Source organism: Solanum dulcamara, chromosome 9 (assembly GCF_947179165.1).
Source record: "Solanum dulcamara chromosome 9, daSolDulc1.2, whole genome shotgun sequence".
In the NCBI taxonomy this organism is placed as follows: Eukaryota; Viridiplantae; Streptophyta; class Magnoliopsida; order Solanales; family Solanaceae; genus Solanum; species Solanum dulcamara.
The window spans coordinates 19,971,011-19,998,089 of record NC_077245.1 but is presented as its reverse complement, the minus strand read 5'-3'; the positions used below and the strand labels follow the sequence as shown (position 1 = coordinate 19,998,089).

At 36.5% G+C, this 27,079-nt stretch overlaps 1 protein-coding gene across 2 annotated transcripts; it reads left to right on the top strand.

Moving 5' to 3' along the window:
* The first annotated feature begins 1,804 nt into the window (after positions 1 to 1,804).
* Positions 1,805 to 23,998, top strand: LOC129904043 (uncharacterized). Of its 2 annotated transcripts, none has more exons than XM_055979571.1 (19): positions 1,805 to 3,425; positions 9,379 to 9,464; positions 9,672 to 10,055; positions 10,668 to 10,751; positions 10,911 to 11,291; positions 14,761 to 14,821; positions 17,226 to 17,364; positions 17,473 to 17,558; positions 17,639 to 17,881; positions 18,044 to 18,291; positions 18,423 to 18,641; positions 18,713 to 18,940; positions 19,038 to 19,091; positions 19,211 to 19,276; positions 19,372 to 19,512; positions 19,600 to 19,653; positions 21,492 to 21,551; positions 22,897 to 23,289; positions 23,435 to 23,998. In XM_055979571.1, exons 1-19 carry the CDS (start codon positions 2,105 to 2,107, stop codon positions 23,600 to 23,602), a joined length of 4,416 nt encoding a protein of 1,471 aa, XP_055835546.1. In that variant the 5' UTR covers positions 1,805 to 2,104; the 3' UTR covers positions 23,603 to 23,998. The 2 variants fall into 2 exon arrangements, with proteins under 2 accessions (XP_055835546.1, XP_055835545.1); XM_055979570.1 differs by having other exon boundaries at positions 18,044 to 18,294.
* The last annotated feature ends 3,081 nt before the right edge of the window (positions 23,999 to 27,079 follow it).

The window sequence follows — 27,079 nt, the reverse complement described above, 5'->3', positions numbered from 1 at the left end:
TACTATAATTCATCCTGGGATTTGGCTGGAGCTGAAAGCAGTGACTCTAATTACTGTGAATTTTGGCCTGAAGAAGATCTCCATATGTTGGATTACAACCATGAAACTTCACCAACTGCACCAATGTAATTTTTTGATGGAAGAGAGAAAAACAAAGAAGAAGAGAGAACTGATTTTTGCCTTTTTCTTTTTCCAAATCAAAAAAACAATCTAAGAAATTAGGGCAAAAATAAAGAAGAGGCATAAAAATATAAATAAGAGAGATATAATCGTTATAGGCCTTGTTTGATGCCACATTAGATGAAAAAATAACCTCTACGTGCTTCAGGTAAGTGCAAAACACGCTAGGGGCCAGCTGTTTAAAAAGTGTCAAAATGACACATCAGACCCTTACATTAGGTATCTAAAATGAACATCTCCTAATTTAGGTGTCTAAGTGAAAGTTGGTGCCAACTTTAAGGGGTCACTGATGGGTTTGACCCATTAATTAAGAGAGAATAGTCTTGACTATCGGATTCATACAATCCGTCCTTATGGAAGCATTGTAATCTTCACCACGTAATACACTAAATTCTATTACTAATTAGAGCCCGTTTGGATGAGCTTAAAAATGTAACTTTTATGTATAAAGTGCTTTTAGAACTTTGAAGTGCTGAAAGTTATTTTTATAAATAAGCAGTTGAGTGTTTGGATAAAAGTGCTTATGTTGAAAATAAGTGTTTGAATTTTAGGGTTAAAAGAATAAAAATGATAGTTTGGAAATTTAGTTAAAATATAGGGGATATAAAAGTAATTTTCATGGTCAAACAAAATAACTTTAAGCACTTAGAAACAAAAAGTTAGAAATCCTAACTTTTTATTTTTGACTGACTTTAAAAACTTTATTGTTTAAAGTTAGCATTAAGCAAACACGTCCAAAAGCTAAAAAAAGACTTATAAATTGGTTTAACCAACTTAAAGCTCATCCAAACGGGCTCTTAGTCATACTTTTCTCTAGAAATATCATTATTTGTTCATTACTTTTGAGCATTCGTTAGAAGATATTTATGCAGGGGTTTAATTGAAATTAGGCTAAAACATGCTACTTTTACTTTATAATTATGATAATCAGATTTGTCTTAGCTTCTTTCTTATTTATAACTTTACTTGCTTATGTATTTTGTTATCTAAATAGATTCAATCCACATATCCTTTAAATTACCTCACGTGTAATTCATATGCCATATATTATAGAATATATAACTTCGATAATAAAGATTAATTTTTAGTCGCATAACTTCATAATAATTCTGTAAAGCTTTCGCGTAATTTTCCTTAGATTAAGCCGACATCCGTTATGATCGTCATTCAATTGAAAGAATCTCCGTTTTAAATCCGTACATGAGATTTTCACCTCGTACGACTCTTTCCTTATATGTATAATGAAAATAATACTGAGAATAAAAAGAAATTTAACGATGAAATTATTCTCATTATGAACTCAATAAAGCTAATAATTTTTGAAGTAAGCAACATTTTCTCATTAAATTTGACATTATTTATGGAATCTCCCAAATTCGATAAATTATTCTAAAAATTACAAGAATTATAATCTCAGCCTACTAGTATTATTAGTATTAGAAGAGAAAATAAACAAAAGAAAGGTTGATAAGGCGGTAAAAATTAGAGAATCCGATCCGAATTCTCATGCAAAAAGGTCAAAAAAGATCCCCCACTATATGCCGTTTGCCACGTCTTCTTTTATAGTGCCCCAACTGTATTTATTATTTTATTTATTTATAACTACTATACTTTAAAAACCGAAACTAAAATTAAAAACATCACATTTCTCTCTCTGTCTTTCTCTAACGTTCTTCCGAAAATCCCGACGCTTCTGAAAAAAATCAAAAAAAGAAAAAAAACGGATCCAAAAAACATGCCCCGATAAAAATAACAACAAACCCTAACCCTAGCTTTCCTATTTCGCACGCACGAACGAACTAACAACAGCATCTTTCTCTGTTTCTCCTTCCTCCATACGAATTACAAATCTCAGACCGTTATCTATCTCTCTTTACCGCTGTAGATTTGTTAAGGTTTTCCGGTTGTCGGTGGGCGGTGATGTATGTTGCAAGGGTGGTTGTGGAAGTGGATGGTGGCGGCGGCGATGACTGGTGGTGACGGTGGTGGGAGATGTCAGCGGCGGAGGAAGATGATGGTTAGGATTACGGAAGGGGAGGAAAAGAAGCCATCTCTTCTCCCTAGGGTTTCGGAAAACGAAATTACAGAAAAGCCCTCCAAGTTGGAGAAAATTACGGAACTGCCACAACAACCTAAAGAAATTGAGAATGGGATAGACTTTTATACACAGGCAAGAAAAGCTTTGTCCCTACGTTGTCCTTTTGATTCTGAGGATTCTAATTCTCAGTCACAGCCATCTTCTTCCTCTACACTGCACCTTACTTTACCTAATAACTTAGCTCAGTTGTTAAATAAGCATTCTGATAGTAGGAAACGGCATAAGAAGTCTCATGCAGGAACTGAAACTAAGAAGAAGTCGTCTTCGCGACAAAAAGGGGGTCGTAATACTGGATTCTGGGATGATGTTGAGGAATACTTTCGTGGATTATCTGTGGAAGATGTTGATGGATTGTATAAACTTGGGTCGTTCGAGTTTTTACTTGATGATCAGAAATTAATGTACGTTCCTACATTTGACAATGTGGGAAGTGCAGTAAATGATAGTGGGGTGACGGTTAAAGAAGAGAAGGAAAATGAGCAATGTATGGACGTGGACAGTGAAGGAGGAAAGGAAACCAAATTGCCTGAAGAAGTAAATGATGGAAATGTGAAGCCCTGTTCGTCCCCTTCTTTGCCTTTCAGTGGGATAGAATGGCTATTAGGTTCTAGGAATAAGATATATATTGCCTCTGAACGACCTTCAAAGAAAAGGAAGCTTTTGGGTGGAGATGCAGGGTTGGAGAAGCTTCTAGTTGCTCGTCCTGTAGAAGGGTCACATTCATTTTGTCACTATTGTAGTTTAGGTGACCATGGTGATGTGTTGAACAGACTGATCGTTTGTAGTTCTTGCAGTATTTCTGTTCATCAGAGATGCTATGGTGTGCAGGATGATGTTGATGACACTTGGTTGTGTTCTTGGTGCAAGCAAAAGAATGAGACGGTAAGTAATGACAAGCCATGTGTTCTTTGCCCAAAAGGCGGTGGTGCTCTGAAACCTTGTAGGAAAAGAGGTCTGGGAAGTGAAGAATCTTCTGGACTGGAGTTTGTTCACTTGTTTTGTTGTCAGTGGATGCCTGAGGTATTTGTTGAGAATACCAGGATCATGGAGCCGATAATGAATATTGATGGCATAAAGGATACACGGAAGAAGTTAATTTGTTATCTGTGCAAGGTGAAACATGGGGCGTGTGTTCGGTGCAGTAATGGTATGTCTTGCTGCTTCCTTACTTTACCATTCCTGCATTTCTTCGTTTGATGGTTTTCTCGAAGACGTTTGGTTTGGTTAGTTGGAAGCTACTACTTGACATAGTTAGAATTCTTTCTATTTTCTAGTCAGTGACTTCGCTGGCATGCACCAAGTTTGTGTCAATATACAGTTCTTCCTGTAGTCTTTTACAGGGAAAAATATTTGCCTATTTGATATATCTTGTATATACTTATATTAGTTTTCTTGGGCGTTCATCTTATTTTATCAATCATTTGTAATTGATCAAGAATTAAGAAGAAATAAATTTTATTTGGTTGCTGTGTTCATTCTTATTTGGATGCAGTTTTCATTTTTTTTGATTGCCATGTTCATTCTCCACTTCTTCCACTCTGTTCCTACAACTCATGAAAAAGGTTGTAGATCTTTCCTTATATTTACTTCTTCAAACACGGCTTTTGAGTTGCAATGTAAGATAGCTGGATAGAGCGACACCGACGAGATTCAGTGCAATATGAACTTGCTATATCTGTTATTTTCTCTGAAATGTACTTGGGGCTGTTGACTTCCATTGGTTAAGAGAATGTGGAAACTTTCTGCAGATTATACTGTTTTTGTCATAGCTTTTCTTTCTTTTCTGTTTCCCATTTTCAGTCTGGGGGGAGTTCGGGTGTTTTTCTCAAATATATATTTGGGTCATTAGGATATGAGGTCACTGGATCAGAGAATTTCACTAGTAATTATAAAGGTTACAGCTCAGAGATGAAGCTGTAACTCTGTTCCTACATCTCATGAAAAAGGTTATAGATCTTTCTTTATTTTTACTTCTTGAAACACGGCTTTGGAATTACAATGTAGGATAGCAGGATAGAGCGATACCGACGCGATTCAGTGAGAATTACAATGTAGGATAGCAGGATAGAGCGATACCGACGCGATTCAGTGCACTTTGAACTTGATATATCTGTTTTTTTTCCTGAAATGTACTTGGGGTTGTTGACTTCATATGGTTAAGAGGACGTTGAACTTTCTGCAGATTATACTGTTTTTGTCACAGTTTCTCTTTCTTTTCTGTTTCCCTTTTCAGTCTTGGGGGAGCTGGGGTTCTTTTCTCAAATATGTATTTGGTAAGTAGGATACGAGGTCACTGGATCAGAGAATTTGACCAGTAAATATGTAGCATCTCCGAGTTGAAGCTGTAATTGCTGATAAAGCATTCCCTAGAATAGCTTTACTTGTTACATTGTTATATGAAGAGAACTTTCTTCTCAGTGATGAGAATTTGATTGGTGTCAACCACACAAAGGCTTTTTGCAATTTCAAGGGGATCTGCCGTAGTTTCTTCTTGTTGAGAAGGTTAAGAGATTACAACAATAATATACCCAGTGTAATCCCACAAAGTGTGGTCTGGAGAGGGTAGAATGTGCACAAACCTTACCACAATCTTAGGGGTAGGGAGGTTGTAGATGGTTAGGAGACTTGGTGCTAAGACAGTACAAGATTCAGCAATCTTTTTGTACAAAAAAACTAAAAGAATGATATATGCAATAAAGGTCCTGTTTTTGTAAAATTTTTGAAACCTAATGTGTGGTTTTCATCTTTTTCATCCGGTCGATTACATCAAAACCTTCTTTGAAATGCTTTTCCTCGAGCCTATGGTCTATCGAAAATATCATCTCTACCTCCCAAAGTAAGGTCTGCGTACACTTTACTCTCCCCACACACTACCGCTTGTGGGACCACACTGGGTATGTTGTTGGATTACACCAAAAAAGTCAAAAGCCATAAACAATTGTATTTAAGTTGTTGTACACTAACATTTTCTCTTTAGAGCATCTCACATTTCTTTCCTTACATGCATTCTAGCATATAGACACATGGATGCTGCACCTAATCCTCTTTAATGTTTTACAAATACCCCTGGAGTTTTAGTAGCTCTTTGATTGTGTTTGGAATACCAGTACTGATCTTGAAAATATAGAAGAATAATGTCCAAATATGTCTGACCACCGAGCAATGCAAAAATATTTGGCTGCCATTTTCCACTCCTCTGTTATACATCAAACACCTGTTGCATAACAACACTCCTCGTCTCTGTAGATTATTGTGTCCAAGACATGCATCATGAGGCACCAACCACATGAAGCTATCAACTTTATGAGGAGCTTTAGACTTCCAAAGTTGCTTCGTAGCTAACTTTCCCTCATTGAGTGGCTTGTAGCATGCTTTTATTGTGAACTTCTCATTTTGCTGTCCAGTCCATACCTTTCTTAACTAGCTGTTTGTAATGTCTTCAAAAGTGGGCCATAAATTGCTGATGTGTTTCCAGTTGCTTTGCCGCTGAGAGGGGTAGTATACTCGAACTATTACTCAATAGAAAATAAGAGCTTTAGTTTCGGCTCATAGGGATAAAAGAGATTTTCGTTGTGTATGGATCACTCATATAAACACAGTAATTCACGAAAGAGGATTAACCTATAGTTATAGTAGATTAATGCATGGTCTGTACAAGAAACAATTGCTTCTTAACGCCGTGAGAGGATAGTACTAGATCTAGTTTGGTCATCATTTTGCTAGGAGTTACGTTTTCCATAAACATCCTTTTTTGCTACATCTCCCCAACTACTTCAAAAACAAGCTACATTGTGTGATTTCAAGTTCCTAATACCGAGTCTACCTCCACATTTCTCTAGCATGACCATGACCTTGAGTTTAATGGACATCGAATCAATTGTTTCTGGCATATTCTCAACCTTCTAACGAGTTTCATAGAATACATATGAGAACATTATGTCATCTTTTTAAAAGTTGATTATGATTTGAAATGGGACAAACAACAACATACCCAGTGAAATCCCTTAAGTAGGTTTGGGAGGGTGGAGTGTACGCATACCTTACCCCTACCCCATGAAGGTAGAGAGGTTGTTTTCGGAGGACCCTTGCCTCGAGTACCACTCATCAAAGTAGATATGGAAAAAGGGAAAACAAAACAACTAATAAGGGAAGAATAACAACTACAAAAATGGGAGCTAATCTAATTACTTAGAGGATAGTTTTACTTAATCTTGATATTTGAAAAGATTCCTTTTAGAAATTTCTCCGAGGTCAATAAAATATGGCTTGGTCTATCTCCCTCTTCCCCTATCTCTTCCCCGATTTTTCTCTTGCAATTACTACAAAATTGGTAAGAGGCTTCTCATTTATTGGGATGAAATTTGCAGCTTTGGGATATGGGGATTTGAGTCTTTATTTAGGAGTCTAAGATGCAACTCAACATCATGGAGAGAACTGTGAGGTATTGGTCGCCGCTTTGTCAAAACTTGGTGATTGTGTTTAAACTTTAAGCTTGCAGATGAACACATATTTGCAAAAAGGATCTCATTAGAAACAATTTCTATTGTTATTTGCTCTTTTGGTGTAAGAGAAAATACACCCGGGAATGTAGATTATAGGGATAGTTTGGTCGATGAATGTGGTTAACCTAACCTCACGGCTCACACCACATATTTAGTTGCTGACACCTAGTTATTGTTATATTGATGTAATTTATCTGATCTATTCCCCAAAATAGATAAGGGGCTCACCTTGGGGTGTTTGACTTGTGGTAAGGGTGAAACTGTTACTGCGGGGTAGGCGCACATTATAGGCTTGAATCTTATTGTTGTGCCGCATACAAAAGCTCTATATTTATATAAAGAAGGGTAGAGGGGCAAATCCATTATCCATCGAGCTTCAAATTGTGTGCCACTAGTCCTCAAGGATTCTCGTGAAACTCGGGACTCTTTATAATTGTGAATTTCTAGTTATTAACTTGAGAAATCTTATTTATTATCACATTGTATGAGCTGCTCTCGAGCTTAGCTTTGTCCTAGAATAGTACTGAGTTGAGACCGTTTAACTTGAGCTTGGATGGTTTATGGTCATGATCAATTTGTATTGGATACATAAACTCATTACCCATTTTAAGGAAAATGTCCAAATTTGTGCTTGAATTAAGTGAAATGGTCCAAGTATGCCCCCGTCAATGGTTAGGGCCAGCTTTGCTCTTGTTGTTACATAAATTGGTACACATATGCCCTTCAATGCAAATGGAGCGTTAGTTGGATCTGATTAGAAGCAATCATTTTGATTAGCATCTTGGGCTGCCACGTGTCCTTCACATGTCTAACTATTAACAGAGGGAATATCTACCATTTTGCAAAATTTAGGGACACCGTTTACTCATTTTCCGTTATTTTTTTCCTTCAAGTCTCTGTCATTCACTCTTCCAAAAAAGTGAAAAACCACCTCACACAACCACCTCCTTATCGAAGAGCTCTTCTTCACCGCAACACCTTTAAACAACCTCCTTTTATCACCCATGTCTTAACTCATGTTCTTTTCTCGAACCATCTCCAACCTACGTATTTGAAGATGGTGTTGTTAGTATTGGTGTTTTTCTGGTTCTATTTGGTGGGTATGGTTGATGAAGGTTGCTTTTGGTGATGAAAGTTTCCTTTGGTGGTCTATGGTGGTGAGAAGGTAGTTGGTGATTTTTTCCTTTTTTTTTTTGGAGAAGGCCGCTGGTGGGGAACAATGATGATTTGTGGTGCTTGTTGGATGGCTAGTGGTACTTTTCATGCGAGGGGTGAGGGACCAAAGGTGATGGTGGACGGATGTTGTTGTTTTTGGGTTTGGTCTGTAGTGGAGTTTTTTTCGTGGGTCTGTCGTGGCCATTTTTTTAGAAGGGTTTTGGAGAGGGGAAGAGGGTTACCGGTGGCCTTTTGGACTTTTTTGGACTAGTTCCAAACACCTCATATCTTTTTCGGGGAGTTCGAAGATTCAATTGTGACCAATAGAAAACTTATTGGTGGTGGATGTATGAGGTTACGGAGGTTCCATGGAATTGATGTTAGAGACCGAAGTTTTTGTTGTATACCGACAGTGGAGTGAGAAAAGTGAGATGGCGGGAGTTTGGTACCTCTTCTCTCTTTCTGCTAGTGTTGTTTTTAAAGGTGGGGGTGGGGGGTTCAGGGAGTTGGTTTTGTGGTGGTTTTTGGCTAGATAATAGTGGCTATGTGAGGTGGTTTTTTTTTTTTTTGAAAGATGAAACAATTAGTGAAAGGAAATACAGGGAGAGGTGTCTAATTTGCGTTTAAACTTTGCAAAACATTGTAGATTTGCTCGTCGTTAATAGTTGGTCATGTGCTAGACCAGTGTTATCAAAAGCGGAAGCGCAAAAAAGCTCTAAGGTCTATTGAGGCTTTATGCAAAGCGCAAATAAAATGTGGGCTTTAACGAAAAATGCACAAATAGAAATTTTTTATACAAATATGTATATGCTAAGTCCTTTATCAAAAACAATATGTATATGCTTAGTCCAAGACTAATAATTATAAATACAAGCATGAATAAAAATCTATGGACAAAGAAGTTGATTTTGTTTTACAATAAAGTGAAATACCAATTGTTTAGTGTTGCCTCTTCAGAAAACACTCATTCGCAAAGAAAAGTTTGTCTTAGAACCTTAATGACGACACTGAAGTGAACATTTTGCAGATTGCGTTTTACATGTTTTTTTTGTAGAAATACTCATGTAATTTCAAACTGCCGGGCAAACTATTTGCACACTAATGCAATTTCAGCAACTGAGTCAATTATTAGTTTCTATCCATCTCATCTTAGTCAGACTTTGAATTTTGTGTCCAATTGGTGATTAAATTTGTCCAGTTTCATCTGACAATGCTAAATATTTTGATAGCGACTTGTAGAGGTGGAATACAAAAATAAAGAACTGCATTATGGGGTCTACTTTTGCCCCTCTTCTAAAAAACTCCTATCATGTACATTGCTTGGAGAGAGAAAGAAAACCAAATAAACTGAAAGATCCTGTCTGAAGAAATCATTCGTTCTAGACTATTTCTAGAGATTTCTGGGGTTTGTTCTTTGTTAACTTCTTCTTTTAATGATTGTAGGAGCTTGTAGGACTTCTTTCCATCCTATATGTGCCAGGGAAGCAAGCCACAGAATGGAGATATGGGGGAAACTTGGATGTGATGATGTGAGCTCTTGTTTTCTGTTTTCGAAAATTGTTACTGTTGTGGCTCTTTTTACCTGTAATGTTGAACTGATAGTCCTTTTCTGATTTTGGTTTTGAACTGATGTTATTTTGTGTACTAAATGTACTTTGATCCTCCATTTTGTAACACCATATTGATTAAAATGTCTTCCTTGTTACTTTTTACCTACTTGTTTCCAATGCTTTTAGGTTGAATTACGTGCATTCTGCTCGAAGCATTCCGATTTCCAGATCAGTAGTAGCAGTCAACAAGGTAAAGGCACTGCAGTAGACGTTGTTTCTTGCTCCACAGATAACAATCAGTTGTCAGCGTCAGTCACAGCCAAACCACACAAGTTAAAGCTTGGCTTAAGAAATGGGGACAAATCGGTGTTGCACATCGACAATTCCATCTCAGGTTTAGATAAGTTGAATGATGATGCATTACAACAGGAAGGGTTGCTGGAGAAGGGCTTGAATCTTAGACATCAAACAGAATGCGGTGTTCCACAGCAGCCTGTTAATAGGGATCTGTGTGAAAACAAAGATAGTGATGTGGCTGATCCTGTAAATTTCACCATGATATTAAAAAAGGTATTGTCGTATCTAGGCTAAGTAGCAACTGTGCATTCACATACTCCTAGATCATGTTGGCAAATTTTGGAAACTGTGATGAGATGATACACCGATATGATGAGATAATATATTAGTCTTTGCATCATTGCATCATTGCATGTGTGGTTTTTTCGGGTATATACTCTGTGCATTAACATTTTTCACTGCCTAAATCCATTAGGGAACTCCATCCTTTTCTTTTCATTTCAGGGCTCGATTTAAGGAAGGGACAAGATAAGCCAGTAGTCACTTTTTCTTTTAATAGAGAAAGAAATCCTACTTATCTTTTAAAAACTTTTGATTAGGCAACCAAGAAAACACTGTGAGCAGAAAGCAGGGAAGCTGAATTATGTTAATGCCCATTGGAGGTGCAGAAGTGTCCATGTAGATGTCAGATTGCATTAATACAAAAATTTAATTAGATATGATGGTCTGTTTGAACTTGTGTGACTGAAATTGTTCTGGGAATATATGCCCCATAAGATTTGGTATCTGTACTTTTAATCTGGAGAAGCTTTTTTTGTTCTTTAATTCCAGTTCTATATGCCCATTTAAATTTATAAAATACTGAATATATTCATTGCTTTGTAGTTAATAGAGCAGAAAAAGGTTGATGTAAAAGATGTTGCTGTGGAGATTGGTGTACCTTCAGATTTGTTGGCCTCAATGCTCAATGTAATTTCCTTTGTTCTACTATTCTCCTCTGTACTTTCGTGTATTATGCACATGATAAGAAACTAAAGAATTCTGTCTCTATTGAAGTTTCTGAATGAGCTGATTTCTTTTTGATAGTGCACTGATACTTTCCTTGATCTACAATTCTGCTACTTGCAGGATGGTAAAATGGTTCCTGACATAAGGTTCAAGATAGCTAAATGGTTGAAGAATCATGCTTATATTGGAAGTTTACAGAGAACTTTAAAAGTTAAAATTAAATCCACAATAGCGCCAAAAGTTGTGGCTGATGTGGTGGATGATTTGGATTCCATTAGAGTAACGGAACCCGAGATTACGGACTTCGTACCCGTGAAGTCTGTACCACCTCGAAGAAGAACCAAAAACAATGTCAGGGTTGTGAAAGATGGTGAATCACTTTATTCATTTAAGGAGACAGCAATCATTGATGGAGTAGCTGCAGATGAAGCTAAAACTAGTGTGAATGGAAGGGAAGATTCAAGTTGTCCAAGAGAGCTTCTGTCTGCTGGTGTGCAGAAGGTATGATAAATGTTTTGTGATTTTGTAGATCTTGATTAGTTAAATATATTTTTCATTGAGATCAGTTGAATCACATGTGATATGGGATCAGTTTCGCTGAGTTTGGTTTATAGGCTACCTTTTCTATTTGATTTTATTTGACGTCTACTTTCAAATCAAACCAAACATATTGGTTGCTTAAGGCCTTATTTGTTTTCATTAAGATTCAGATGTCTGATTCTGAATGCACATCTAAATATTAAGACGTGTCATTAAGATCTAGATGTTTGAATCTAAATACTCATTTGAATATTAAGATGATGTATTGAGATCTACTAAATAATTATTAATGAATCGGAATATCCTAAGGGCGCCTCATTGATAAATCGCATATCGCCATGTTCCTTTTATAAATGAATGTTTGTGATTACAAACTTTCAAATACACATATAAATATCCACTAGTCAATAATAGTAGTAACTAACTATTCTTTAATATAATTCTTTCAGATGGTACAAACAATCTCTTCATGCCGAGCATGAGTCCTTTTTTTGCAAAATTTTGAAGTGATGAGACTTTTTTTTTTGCAAAATATAAACTTATGAGTCAAGTTTTGCATTTAAAAAAAATTGAAATCACAATTTGCAATCTCAAATCCTGCTTTTTGGAGAATTTGAGATTTGAAATCTTGATCCCAAATCACGTCTAAAAGCTGATTTGAAGTCAGATTCCAATTCGCATGTCCAAACTCCAACTAAGACTTTGTTTCATGATTTTAACCATTCAGATCTTTTCAGACCCATTAAGTGATTGCAAAATCATAAAATCAAACTTACTTAATGATTACAATCTGAATGATTAATATTTAAACATAAAAAACTACAGATTCAATGATTGAAATCTGAATGATTAAGATTAAGACCTTTATTAAGTGCGACCAAGTGAGGCCTTAGTTTGGTTGGGCTAAGGTTGCTTCTGCCACCTTTAGGCAAAATATGAGCAAGCACCATCCTTTTGTTAGCTCGACAAGAACAAGATCCATCATGTCATCAGCTCGGTGGGAGGCCGGTAGAGATGAATTACTTGCTTTGGTAAGCATCAACTAAAAAGAAGCCAAACTTTCATGATTGGCTTTGATATGAGGACTAAGCCTATGAGCAAGCCCCCATCCTATCGTCAGCTGGACAACGAGCAGGCCACTGAGCAAGCCAATCCTGTCGTCAGCTCGATGGGGGGTTGGTAGAGACGAATACTTCCTTTGGTAAGCATCAACTAAAAAGAAGCCAAACTTTCATGAGAGTGGCTTTGACATGACATTCACTTGAGATTGACTCTGTTGTGTACTAAGGTTAAGGTTTGGGAAAACTGCACATTAATTGCTAAAGTTAAGGCTCTTTTTTTCCAGTTTAGGCTTTGGTACAAATCATATTGAATAAGGCATTTCAGATTAAACATTAAAATCAGTGAATTTTGTAACAGAAAGAGGGAAAAGACTATGGTGGGAAAAGGAGCAAACTTAATTTGCGAAAAGTTGTTACCTATTGCATGACATGGCTCAGAAAATGCAACACTGTAGAATGATAACCTTATGATTATAGGGTTCTGGTTTGTGTTATGCTCTTAGGGCACAAGTTGTTGGGTGCTGGCTGTTAAGCATGGACAAGATAATCTGATTAGGAATCGTTAGTGTCTTTTACATTGATGGTAGCTATAGATGTATTTTGAGTTATGCTATCTGTCTTTGGAAGGCTATTTCCTTCTTTTTAGACGTCTTTTCTGGTTGTCTACACTTCAATAGAGGCACGTGTGAGCCTTGGTGATGAGATATCACTGAAGATGCATAGTAATTTTATGTTATTACTCTTGCTCTTATACTTTATTCCGAAAAGGATGAAGGGTTTTGAAATTCAAGGGTTAAAGCATGCAATACTCGTTGCGAATTTGGACATTGATTCCTCAAGGTTTTTGAAATAATATTTTGGAAATTACTTAAAAAGTACTCTTACCTCTCACAATATTTTAATCCTAAAATGCATAAGACATGCCTGAAAAAATGTGGTAGAAGAGAACCAAAATAATGGAAGTGTCATATTATAATGATTTTCTATTTCTAATTCCACATTGTCAAGAAGAGGAATACTGGTGCTTTTGTTTTCCTTCTGATTCTTCGCATTGTTCAGATTTCTACTGTTTCCACCACTGATCTTGGTAATGTTCCTGATGAACATCACAAAAGTGAAGACCCACAGGTGGATGACTGTCTTTAAAGTAAAAAACGATAGTTTGATCTCTATGCTCCCTGCAGATTTGCACATGTGAGACTTAATTTACGATAGCTCTCACCCTAATCTATAATTTTCATCAGCAACCAATTCATTATAACTCTTACACTGTTCCTATAATTATCATCAGTAAGGAATGGATTTCTTGCTGCTCACCAGGAGAAGAACAATTCTTTTTGGATGTGATCAGTTGAAAAAAAAAACAATTCTTTTTGGCGCCTTAGCACTCCATTGCCTTCCACACTTCTCTCATGTTGTTGCCCCTTTAGTTAAACCCCTTTGATTGGAACTCATTGTGAAGCATCCTCCCTTGATTCTCTCCAAACTGTCCCGGCCTTTCCACCTCTTTCCTAAATTGCAGCTGCATTTTTTTTTGGGAAAAACTTTTGAACTTCCTCCCTTTCCTAGTCCTTATGTTCCTCTTGAACCTTGTATCCCGCACCCGCTAAATGCCTTGGAAGTTCATCATATGGTTGGATACTATCATCTCACTATCTGTGGAGCGGTACACACCTAGGGATGCCTCATTTGGTGATACTTCCCTTCACCGTTGGTCATACCAAAGGTTTATCATATTGCCATTTTCAACTATACAGTCCACGAACCCTGAAACTCTTATTTTTCTTTCATAATTCCTTTCAGTGGGCTCACACGTCGTATGGATGTTGCCTTTCCGAGAAATATCCATCTCTTGATCTTCCCTATTTTTTCAAAATAAATGTGTTCTGTACATGTCACAACCATTTTCCATATAGCACCCTCATGATTATTGTCTGGATTATCATGATGAGATCACTTTTGAGACCTTTCACCTCTGCGGAAAATTCTCCTGATGGGTCTACATTCTCATTTTTTGCCACTGTAATTTTTTTTCTTGTTTAGATCTCTGTAATGTGGGTATTTGGCTTTAAAGTACTTGAGAAATAATTTCATTCGAACTTGTTAAACAGAAATTATTCCATTTGGAAAAGATCTTGGTCAAATCTTTTGAAACTTTATATTCCTTTTTAAGACTTGTTTGGTATTCTGTTCTGCCGACCACTCTATCTTTGTTGCTCTTTTGGTGATATCTTCGCCATGCAAGGGACACCTAGATTTTGTGACCTATTGAATGATTTAGTCAGTGATTGATCATTTGTTCTTGTTAAGGGGTGTAGCTTTTAAGCAGTTTAGAGGTAACATTCTTTCCTATCTTGTCTCCTGTACAGGATATGCTCGCGACTATTCCATCAAAAGCAACTCTAGCAGGCGATCCCAATGATGATGAAGGTTCGCATTATAGATTACTGATTTTTGTATGCATGTGAAGCGTATGTAGTTTAACCTTCACAGTTCATTGGGGCATTACTGTTCTTTTTCATTTATTATGTTGGTGAAGTATGATATCAATTGTCAAGATTCTTGAGATGAATAAAGGTCTTTATTTACTTGTAGTTGTGCGCAAATAGAGAAACCTATTGTATAGATAGACGGCAATTCAGAAACCTATGAACGATTAGTGTCATAAGCAACTTGTACATACTTTTGACACCAGTTTGGTGTTTAATAATGGAAGTTTTGAATTAAAAATAACAAAATATGGAAAAATAGTCTGGCTTCCAATGAGGTTGGAATCAAGATAATGGTTTGAGTCCTTGCAGGGACAAATTGTTTTGTTGTTTTTGTCCCCCCTAAACCTTGGTTAATAGAGTTGCATGGGTAATTGGGCTTTGTGTGATAAATTGTAACTTCAAAAAAATGTTCAGGTCACATCTGGTCATCTTATTGGATCTTCTGAAATGCCTATTTTAGTTTTTAGATAACAGTAGTATCAGGGAGATCTTAGTGCACCTCAACTATTTCACTGGGTACCTGCATTCTCGTATCGGCCATCACTACATGAAGTGAGTAATTTCTCCTGCAAAGGCTTAAGCAGGTGGAAAGAAATCACCTAACCTATTTTCCTATGTCGGGATATGAATACTTGTCTCCCATGGTCTTCTATCTAACTTCATTGACTGCTATGCCACATCTTTGTGTGCCTTGATTCTATATTGTGTTTCTTTTTAGAAAAACCTATTTCTAGTTTATTCTAAGTTTCCTTGATCCGGCATTTCGGCCAATTTTATAAATGATAACTAATGAGGAGTTAGTTTTAGTTAGACTCATATATTCGTATTCATTTTATGTCAAACTCGTGTAGTAGCATATCTATCATATAATATTGTTGAAAAAGTATGTTCTTGCAGAATAAAGGTGAAGTATTAAAGAGAAACAAAAATATGGTGTAATGGTTACTAGGTTTAAGATAATAAAAAATAAAGGGAAGCAAAAGAGAATTTTGTTTATCTTATCTTCTCACGTATACTTCTTGTATATTGGATTTATCCTCCCCCCTGTGGTCTCGGGCCATGGAAAATCGGTGGTTACATGTGAGGCTAATGCATGACCTTGCCAGGTGGGTCCTCAATAAAAACTTACAAAGGCTGTCATGCTACCAACTAAATATACAACATTTGCTTTGGAAACTTCCCACATTAGATGCTGAGTTGGGATAGTTTAGGTGCATCTTTTTTTTTTTGATTGGTCGTTTATGAGTGGATTCTGTAAAATGAACCAATTTAGATCCTGGAAGAACTAATGTTTACTTAACCATAATATAAAACACAGCGAAGTAAAATTTCTCCAGTTATGCCCTTTTTTAATGATTGGTAAAAAGTATTCTATTAATGTACAGCAAAGTGCTGCAAGTATCTACCAGGGATAGCTACATTACGAAATATGTCACTAGCTCAGAAAATCTTCATGTCCTCTGTCATTGCAATTGCAATGTTACACAAAAAATGTACAGAAATGTTGCATCTATGCCTGATGCTAATTGCTGATTCTTCTCTGCTTTCAAAAACCCGTGTTCCTTTTTTCCAAGTGATCAGCCTTGCCATTTTACTGGTGTGCAATCTTCTCATTCATGCTCTGTTTATGCTTGTTACTTTATATGTGGAGTTTGTTGCCATAGCTTACGTGCACTACAAAATCTCACCAGATCCCAAACAACCTTCTCAATTTTCTCAATTTATTTCATCAATTCTTCTCAAAAATTTGTTTTATCAAGTGGAAAAGTTAGATCTCTTGTAGCATAGAGAAGCTGGAGACCGTAGTAGCTGTATTAGTCACAGATATGCTGAAGAAGAAAGAAGAAACATTAATGGAAAAGGGTGTTGAGGAAGAGTGATTTGGCAATAAGGGGTTGAGTTAGGTTCTTTATCATGGTATTAGAGACAAAGCCAGACCCATCCCAATTCATTGTTTCTGATGTTGGGCCACCAGTCTTATATTGTCCACGCTCAGATGTCCAGTCTTGGGCGTTTGGTGGTGGTGGTGGTGGTGGTGTTGGAGTCCCACATTGTTTGTGCGATGGGAACATGGGACTCTTGATATGGCCTTGGACAATCCTCCTCTCATGAGCTAGCTTTTGGGGGTTGAGTGGTCCCCAGGTCCATTTCTTTAACAGTTTCAATGTCATTGACTAACTAGTATCAAGCACTAACTAAGCTTCTTTCTTGTTTATTTCTCTATAGTGTTTGAGATTTAAGAAAAATTTCTCCTTAGTGAAAGCTAAGATAATAATGAGCTTGCATATTTACTGCTCTTTTGCCATTCTCAAAAAGTTAATCTGTGAATAATTTGGCTGCAGTGCCATCTAAGGTTTCCATCCATTGCCTTGACAATGGTCAAGTGGAGCAGGGTGCTTTATCTGATCAGAATCTAGCGACAGTTGCTGATATAAGCAGCACTATTTCTTCTGTTTCTTTCAATCATTCACCAGATGTCCGGTGAGCATTCTATATCTTATATCTTTTGGCTGTGACTTGAGGCTACTTTTAGGCTACAAATGTGTTTAACTAATGGACTTTACCAGCATTAACATTTTCTTCTTGCAGTAAACGGGAAGCTTTTCATAGCTCTCATATTCACCCTTTTATTCAAAATAGGTTAAGGCAAATGGAGAGCAGGGTCCCTTTGGATGGTAATGTTCGTGTTTTATGGTAAAAGCTTAAAGGATGTAACTTGTATATTAAACATTCATGTTATTTTTTATGCTCACAGATTGGAGACAGGGTGAGGTTTCTCAGATTGAAGCATCTTCCAGTTCAGGAATCTGCTGCAGTCAACATTCGCAACATTCAACTTCTGGCGACCTCAAAATGAATGGTGCATGCCCTGAACAGTTGGTAAAGGCGAGTGCTATGGGCCTGCTGGAGCTTTCGCCAGAAGATGAGGTGGAAGGAGAGCTCGTTTATTACCAGAACAGACTGCTTTGTAATGCTGCTGCAAGGAAACGTTTTAGTGGTCTATTCTATAATCCTCCTCCTTATCTCTTCTATTATTGCCACCTTCTGTTGTCTGAGGACCGCAGACAATTATATGCACCTATTATTGTGCTTTTACATGCGCCTGAACTCATGGATATTGTTGTTGAATTAACTGATGCTCATTTAATTTTCCTTGCAGATAATTTAATTGTTAAGGTTGTGAATAGTCTACACCAGGAGACTGATGCTGCTAGACAACAAGAATGGGATGCTGTGTTAGTTAGCCAGTATCTTTATGAGCTTAGGGAAGCCAAAAAGCAAGGAAGGAAAGAAAAACGACATAAGGAGGCACAGACTGTACTGGCTGCTGCAACTGCGGCAGCTGCTGCATCATCTAGGATTTCATCATTAAGGAAAGAGAATATAGAAGAATCCGTGCACCAGGAGGTTGTAAGTCTAATTCATGTTAGGACTTAGGAGTCACTGAAGCAGTATTAACAACTATTTCAATATTTCAGTCGTGGTTTTCATCATACTGAATGTATTTGTTTTTTTCCTCTGTGCTGGATGTTCTGAAGATGAATGCTACCAATGAAAGACTTAGGCTTATTTCCCAACAGCATCCTCGGGTCAAGGAGACGCTTTCAAGGCCAACCGGTGTGCGGATATTACCAGAAACTAACTCTGATCTTGTCCAGCTAAGTTCAGATATTTCGAAAGACCATGCTAGAACATGTGATGTGTGCAGACGGTCCGAGTCCATTCTAAATCCTATCCTAGTTTGTACCAGCTGCAAGGTAGGAAGCACTACTCCTGCTGTTTGTTCTCCTAAAATCTTTTCCTAAGTTCAAATTATCCTTGTTCGTAGGTTGCTGTTCACTTGGATTGCTATCGAAGTGTAAGAAACTCAACAGGTCCTTGGTACTGTGAACTATGCGAGGAGTTATTGTCATCTGGGGGTTCTGGAGCTCAAGGTTCTCATCTTTGGGAGAAGGAGAAACCTTGTTTTGTCGCTGAATGTGGGTTATGTGGCGGTACTGCTGGTGCTTTTAGAAAGTCAAATGATGGTCAATGGGTTCATGCCTTCTGTGCTGAAGTAAATTACGACCTTTATGTTTGACTATTCATCATTCCACGCTAGGTTTATATACGCTTTTCATTGATAATTGCTCTAATTTCCGTTTCTTCTGTAGTGGGCCTTTGAATCAACATTCAGAAGAGGACAAGTACATCCAATTGAGGGACTGGTATGTGTTTAACAGAATTGAGAATGTCTTTTGCTCATTTCAGTTTTGCTTAGGTCTGGAAAGCTGGACCAGTATAGTCGCTGTAATGGTTACTGTATCAGTTTTTGTGATAATGACAGGCAACTGTCCCCAAGGGTAATGATGTCTGCCTTGTTTGCCAGTGGAGAAAAGGTGTATGCACTAAGGTAGATGATGTGGAAAGGTCTTTTTTCCTTTTGATGTTGTATTGTTGTGTTAAGCTTAGTCTGCTTATTTAAATTCCGCTTTTTGTTATTTGCAGTGTAGTTATGGTCACTGTCAGAGCGCATTCCATCCCTCTTGTGCTAGAAGTGCTGGCTTGTTTTTAAGCATGAGAACTAATGGTGGCAAGTTGCAGCACAAAGCTTATTGTGATAAACATAGTTTGGAACAGAGACTTAAGGTTGGTCTTGTCTTAGTGCAATGGTTGCAAGTTTCTTTAATGACTACTACTTGTGTCATATACTCATTTTGTATCAAATGTGAGCAGTCCGAGAGTCAGAGACATGGGGTGGAAGAATTGAAGAGTCTGAAGCAAGTCAGGGTAAGTGATGATATACACCTGATTATTTATCATGTTTCAATTTGTAGCAGTTGTCTTGCTGTCCAGTTTGTTTTTCTGTGGTTTTTCCTATAATATTTGTTCTTTTCCTTATTCAGTTTTTCATCTCCACGGCTAATTGATTCTACCAACACTAAATAGTCTATTTGATTTAGTGCTTTTGCTTAAAGTTGATGGTTGAGATGGGACATAGATATCTTCCTCATTGAAAGTTTTAATAGGAGAATTGAGACATAATTGTACCACTTCAATATAATATTCCTATGTTTTCTTAGCAACAGGATACTCTTTAAGAGGGTGGCAAACAAACCAGCTGATGGATCTTGAAGTTGGGGATTGTTTGGGTTGTAATAGATGAAAGGATCCCCAATCTTGACCTTTTGAACTGCAGTCTTCTTTAGTTATTCACCTGCTGTTTTGTCATTATAACTGCGACTAGCTATTTTTGCTACTACATTTGGTTTCTGCTAAGCATTATTAATAACCTGTTAGTTTAGAATGCATCAAAAGAAGAGATCGTTTGGAAGGGAGACACGTTTGAAGTCTGTTTAATATACAGATGCCTGAGCAAAAAACTACTGGAAACAAAACTAATACTTTCAAAGTAGAGAATCTATAAAAGCTCTGCTGGACCAAAGAATATGAAACACACAAGCAATTAGGTACTCGGCACTCCATGCCAAAGAATAAATTGTGTACGACCTTCTCTTTAAGTTTGTGAGCCATTCAGTTAGTTTTGTTAAGCATTTTGAAAAGCGTTACGGGATGGATCACACACCAGAGGTGGCCTCTTCCTCTACATCTTAGTGACAAGAATCGGTCAAGCATAATCTTGTGCCTAAAAGAAAAATAGGACAAGTTACTATACTACCTAGGTCACAGATACTTCTTTTAGCTGTCTGAAAATTCTATTTTCGCCTTCTGGTCTGCAAGATGTTGGAGCAAGAAAACTTGACCTGACAAAGAAGTGAGGACTAAACTTCTATCAGAAGCTGGAGAAATGTCCTCTATTGGTCTTCTTTCTAAGAAAGAAGTGAGGACTAAACCTAGTTGTTAAACTAGACAATATGATATTTTGTCATTTAGTTACCAGCTGACTTTATTTTGTTCAGTTCCCTTTAATCTTGCCAGTACACTTGATGATGTTCATAAACCCAATACACCAACAAATCCAATATGCCAACAAATAACAGTGGATGATACTTTTGAACAATTTTGTTGTTATTTGACCATGTGCTCCTTCCTTTTACCGGGGTGGTTGTATAAACAAGTGACCTTCGTGTGAATGCTAGAATTTTGAATTCAGTAATTTACTGGATAATATTTGAAACTGAATCAGGTTGTAACTTGTAATTTTCCCATTGGTGTTTTAAGTAGTTGAATTGGGTCCTAGAAATTGTGATCATTGTTTTCTTTTGTGCTTTTGCTTAAACTGGGTGGTCAAACTAAAATTCTCTGAGACCTGGAAGGTGAATCACCTCTTTATCTACTTCCTGCTCTTGGGCTTGTTTCAGAACGCTGTAGAAATCAAAGTAGCTTGAGTACTTAAGAGTTTCCTATTTTTCCCTTTCTGACAACTTGTAATAAGATTGTATTCAGGGTTGGGTGTCATTCTGTAGTTGGAATGTTATGCCTTGGCTTTGTAAATCTTTTCTGGCTGTTCCCAGTCTGGGAAGCTCCTTCTCATTATATGCTGCAGTGATGAGATACTGTTCCCAATATGATATTGAAGCATTCTGTTTTTGTCTATTACCATCATGAACATACTTATCAGTTTAGAATGGCTGAAGATCCTAATCCTGTCAAATCCTCTTGTGCAGGTTGAATTGGAGCGATTACGGCTATTATGTGAAAGAATTGTGAAACGAGAGAAGTTGAAGGTAGCCTTTGTTTTCTTTTCCTCGCTCATTGCAGATTATAGGCATGAATAGTCGTGAACATTGTTCCTGCATTTTTTCTCTTTGACATCACTATTAGCCGCTGCCTTGTGAAAACTCATCACTTTTGTTACATTGCTGGTTCACTCTATTTACTTGTTCCATTCATTAGACATTGTAGGTGTGGTGTCTTACTTTATTGCAATCTTATGATTCTGCATTTACTTTCGTTTGATGTGAATCAATTGTTTCCATGGTAAGAAGAAACATATTATTTGAGAAAAGATAAGTATTATAGATATTGCATGAAGTGTGCATGAATATTTACAATGGTAATCCTTCCTTTACATCAGTGTTCTATCTATCACAGTATGAATTCTGATGTATTTAATGAGTGGCCCAGAAATACTTTTTCACGTATCATTAGGAAGTGCATTAACATCAATACAGTAGTAAGAAGTGGCAATAAATCTGATTTTCAATAACAAAATAGATGGAATAACTGTCTCCATTCCTATCCCGAGTTATTGAGAATTAAAAACAGATGAGATTATGGAAGTAAATATTCTTGCATTTATTGCCACTGCACTAACAAAAGAACGCTTTGCTGGATATTTTGTGATACTATTTGCCTTACCTATTCACAAGGTAAGGGTAAGACTGCGTACACACCACTCTCCGTAGACTTCACTTGTGGGATTACATTGGGTATGTTGTTGTTGTGCCTATCTATTCAGAAAGGGGCTTATAGGCATTCACTGTAAAATTATTTATTTGAATATCTTATTTCCTATTAGACTAAGCATAGAAATCCAATCACTAGGATGAAGACTGGTGCCTGCTGAAATAAAGGGGAGTAAATTATGAAGACTGAAAAAACGATTTAAGGTGGATAATACATTATCATTATACTTAATAATTTTACTTAGTTATAAAGTTGAACATTTATTTAGTCAATTTTAACAGCCTGCCAGGCGCTACATCATAGGCACATTGAGAGCAGAGATAATTGTACCCATGGATTCTGAATCACTAGCTAGTTCCTCTTTACACTAAGAAGAACCAGACACCAAGAAGAACCATGGTAAGAAGAAACATTGTGAGAAATGTCCATGAATAGCTTCAAAGTGGATTTGCATCGTCTATTACAGGGTCCTTGTTTTTCCCTCCTTATATCGTAGTCGGACATTAGCAGGTGAACGTCTACCTGCTATTTGGTGTATGTGTTACCTGGTAGATAAATGATGGTACGTTTTCCATGCTTGAGAAGGGGGAGGGGTTCAGCTTCTTCTTTTATGCTATATGTTCTGCTGGTGTCAAGGCTGATGGACGGTTCTTTGATTTGCAGCGTGAAGTAATCCTTTGCTCACATGAAATTCTGGCTTCAAGTAGAGACAATGCTGTTTTATCTGCTCTGACTCGACACCCTTACTTCCAACCTGATGTTAGTTCAGATTCAGCTACTACGACTTCCATCAAAGGCTACACTGATGGCTATAAATCAGGCGGTGAAACAATACAAAGATCAGATGACATAACGGTAGACAGCGCTGTAGCAGGAAAAAGGCGCATTAAGTTTCCTGTGTCTATGGACAATGATCAGAAGACTGATGATAGTTCTACATCACCCAATCCTGTCACACAAAAAAATGCACGGATATCATTCTCTGGGAAGCAAATCCCATATAGAGCGTCTTCCAATTCTACAGATCACGCGGACAAGCGATTGAGATACAGAAAGGTAGAGTTATGTTCGATCTGATTTATTAGGATGACATACTTCGTAACGGAAATATCCATGCTTTTAGTTGGATGTATTGGTTACATATTTGATATGCATATTTGTAGCTGGAATTTCAATCCTAACCAGTTTGTTGCATATACAGCATATGGAAACTTTTGAGAAAGAGCTGGTAATGACTTCAGATCAAGCCTCAGTGAAGAACCAGCGATTACCTAAAGGGTATGTCTATGTCCCAATCCGGTGCCTTCCTAAGGAGGCGGAAGCTGCTCCAGACGAGTGTTCTGGAGAACCACTGGATCCTGATGGATAGGTTTTAGCTCAGTAATTGTAGGATTTTGTTACCTGTATCTGGCATTTTGCTTCTGGTACACTATTTTTATCTGAACCATCGGGAAGGAGGGCTTATTTAAAGATAAGATGATGACAAGAAGCGCCCTTCCAGGAGCCATCGAGATTAGGTTTGAGGACGGTATTTGATTGTTGTATATTCAGAGCTTACTGTACAGTGGATCTTGGAGTGGTTTGCATGGCTCCACCACAATGGTTGTTTATTATGAGCTGGTTGGTGACAATAGCTCTGCTTCTTGTAATTGTATACAGTAGTTAGAAGATATCCCCGACTACTCGAGCCTTGTAAAGTTATTGTAAATATTCTTACAATGTTAATTGAAAGCAATTAGCACAGAGCAATGAGTTTTTTAATTTATCATTGTAGTTACCAGATTCTCTTGTGTTTTCTTGTACCGGTTTCAGGTAGTAGCTTCACCTGCTGTTGGGTAAATCTATCACTTTTTCTTTGTCGTCATTAGTGGGTTTTGTGCATTGCCGCGCTATACTACCCAGGCTGAGGCTCTGAGCTCATAGTTGTTTACTTGAGCTTATGGCATTGCATCCTTGGGTCCTTCGCTTCGTATCCTTATTTCCCCAACAGCTATTATGGAAGCTACTCTATTTAATGTTTTATTCTTTTTCAACAGTAATATATCTGTGTTCTCATTATCAGTTTCTCTTGTCAGTTGCGTCTTTTATTGATTGTTTCATTGCTTTGCGAGAATTTGCAGATGGTCTATCCTTGTTTTGTGTGAATGGTGTTTAGACTCTTTTCGACAAATATGTGCTATTTAACGGTACTACTAACCTTTCTATTCTTTTGTTCCTTTTCTTTTTTGTACCAGTTGATCTGTCACATAAAGGTCAGTTTTGCAGTTGATTTTTTAGTCTTTGCGGGATTTGTTACTTATTTGATGATGGTTATGTGTCTTTTGGTGTGTCTGTAACAAGCACTTGTGAAGTAGTTTGTTTTTTCTTTATTGAGCATGTGTAATTATCTTGTTAAGTAATTGTCTGATTCTTCTGATTAGTCAAAACAAGAGAGAGAGAGAGAGAGAGAGAGAGAGAGAGAGTTGTAAGGTTTTATCTTAAATTTTATTGAGTATGGAAGGAAGGAAATGATGTGGATAAATAACTGAACAGGGTTTGCATGTTTGTTCAAATCCATTTTTCTAATAGAAGTAGAGTGAATGATAAAAAAATTGGAACCCCTAAGGCAAGGGGTTGGTTAAACAGTTGGGAAGTAGGTGGATAGAGGGACTTGAACCCTCACAATTTTTAAGGTCCATAGATTTTTTTGGCTATGAGAAGGTAGCAAGTTAGCATTGAATCCATTTTTTAGTTACTAGGAAGGAAAGAAGAAAAAAAGAATAAATGTACGGGAACAAAGTTACAATTACTTTTTAGAAAATTTAGTTTCTTCGTATAGTCATGAAATTAGGAAGGTAGTAAATTTTCTTTTAAAATTTATAAATTTTTAGTTAGATGACATTAGAATTTTCTCTAATATTCTAGAACGTTGAATTAAACTACTTAAAACTTATAATTCACCAATAGGATTTTTTAGAACAAGAACCAAAGTATTGGATTGCAACAAGTGACTGATGTTTTGTTAACTTTAAAGAATTTTTTTCAAGTTATATAGTAATATTGACTCTTTGCATATTTGACCAATAATATAAGAGACGAGGAGGATTGTTGGATGACAAACATTTATCACTTACAATCCTAAAATTGTGAGTTTGAGTCACCAAAAAATAAAAAATAAAAGACAGAAGCTCTTGGGTTAAAAAAATCAATAATTTAGAGAAATATATCAATCCAAATCCCAATTAATATAGGAATGTATTTCCTGATTTAAAAAAAAGGTGGGTGAAACATGTATTTTGCAGTGCATGCCATATGAGCATCGGTAAAAATCATGAGTGTGGTTATTATGCATCATTTAATTTGAGAGAATATGTTTTTCATGGTTTTAGAATGGATTTTCAGGTGAAGATTTGAGTAGTAGAATGGAAAATCTGAATTGAGATCAGATTGAAAAAATATCAAAGAAAAATGTCTATGCGCTTATGGTTTAAGAAACACTGATGGTTGTGTTTGATCTAAAATGTAATTTAAAAATGCTAAGAGTTTCTAAAAAGGATAAAAAAATCAACCCAAATTCCTTGTAAAAAAATCAGCAGAAATCCCTTGTCAATATAGAAAGGTTGGTTTATCTGTAATTCATTTATTTTTAATTTTTTTTTGGTCTTTCTCTTTTCCACAAAGTTGTGTTTCACAAATTAGTTTATCTTTTCAGATATATAAACTTGCTAATTCAAAAATGTGACTGAGTTCTTTGACCTGGTGATCTTCCTAATAGAGGGTCTCAAATTAAACATCCATATATTTTCTTGGTTGAGCTCTTTACACAGAGTACTTGATTAGTGCATTTTTTTTAATATAATTTGCGGGCTATTACACTGAAATGAGATTTATCCTATACATATTTAAAGATAGCAACTAGGAGTTTCCTTGTTAACAAAGAAATAAAAAAAATAAACTTAACTATTCAACAACTTGAGAAAATACAAAGAGCAAATGTTGATGAGATTACAATTACAATTGGAAAAAAATGGAGAAGGAGAGAAATGAAAAAGCTTTGAGAAAGCTCTAATAGCTGAATACGGAGAGAAAGAGGAAAGGAGGAAGAGTTTGGTATAGAGGCCGTTTGGATTGACTTATAAGATGCTTATAAGTTGTTTTCAGCTTTTTTTGAGTGTTTGACTGGCTAACTTAAAGTCATTTTGTGCTTAAAATAAGTTTCAATAAATAGTTGAGTTTATTTGGATGATCAATGCACGATATCAAATATGCTATAAGTACTCTGGAAGCTATGTAACAGTTGAATTTTCATAATAAACTTTTCTAAACTTACAACATATATGACATATAACTTTGTCAATAACTGTGGTGTAAACTTAAAGTAAATATCTCATTATGCTAAATTCTTGTCAATATGAGAATTTTTAACAAATATAAAGTAAAAATTACTTAATTGAATGTGTTTTAAAAAATATTTATCATTTTTAAATATACTATTTATTTTATTACCATTTTTATCAATTACTAATAATACTTTAATTAAATAAAACATTATATACACTTTTTTTATTTGGGAAAAAGAAAAAGAGCGTCATTATCTCTCTCTTTCTCTTAGGGATTTTCTTCATTTTTCTAGCTCTCTCCCTTTCTCTTCTCTTAGGGCTTCTTCATTCTTTCCTTATTCTTTCATCTTTTTGTTTGTTTCAGACGAAATTCGTAGGTTTTAGGTGCATAATTGTAATGGAAGGTCAGAAATCTCCTAGAAGAAGCCTACGAATTCGAATTGTTGATTCAATCGGTGATGGTGAAGTGAGTGCCGATCCTACTTTAGTTTGTGAATTTCTGTAAATCAATCTCCAGAAGAAGCTGG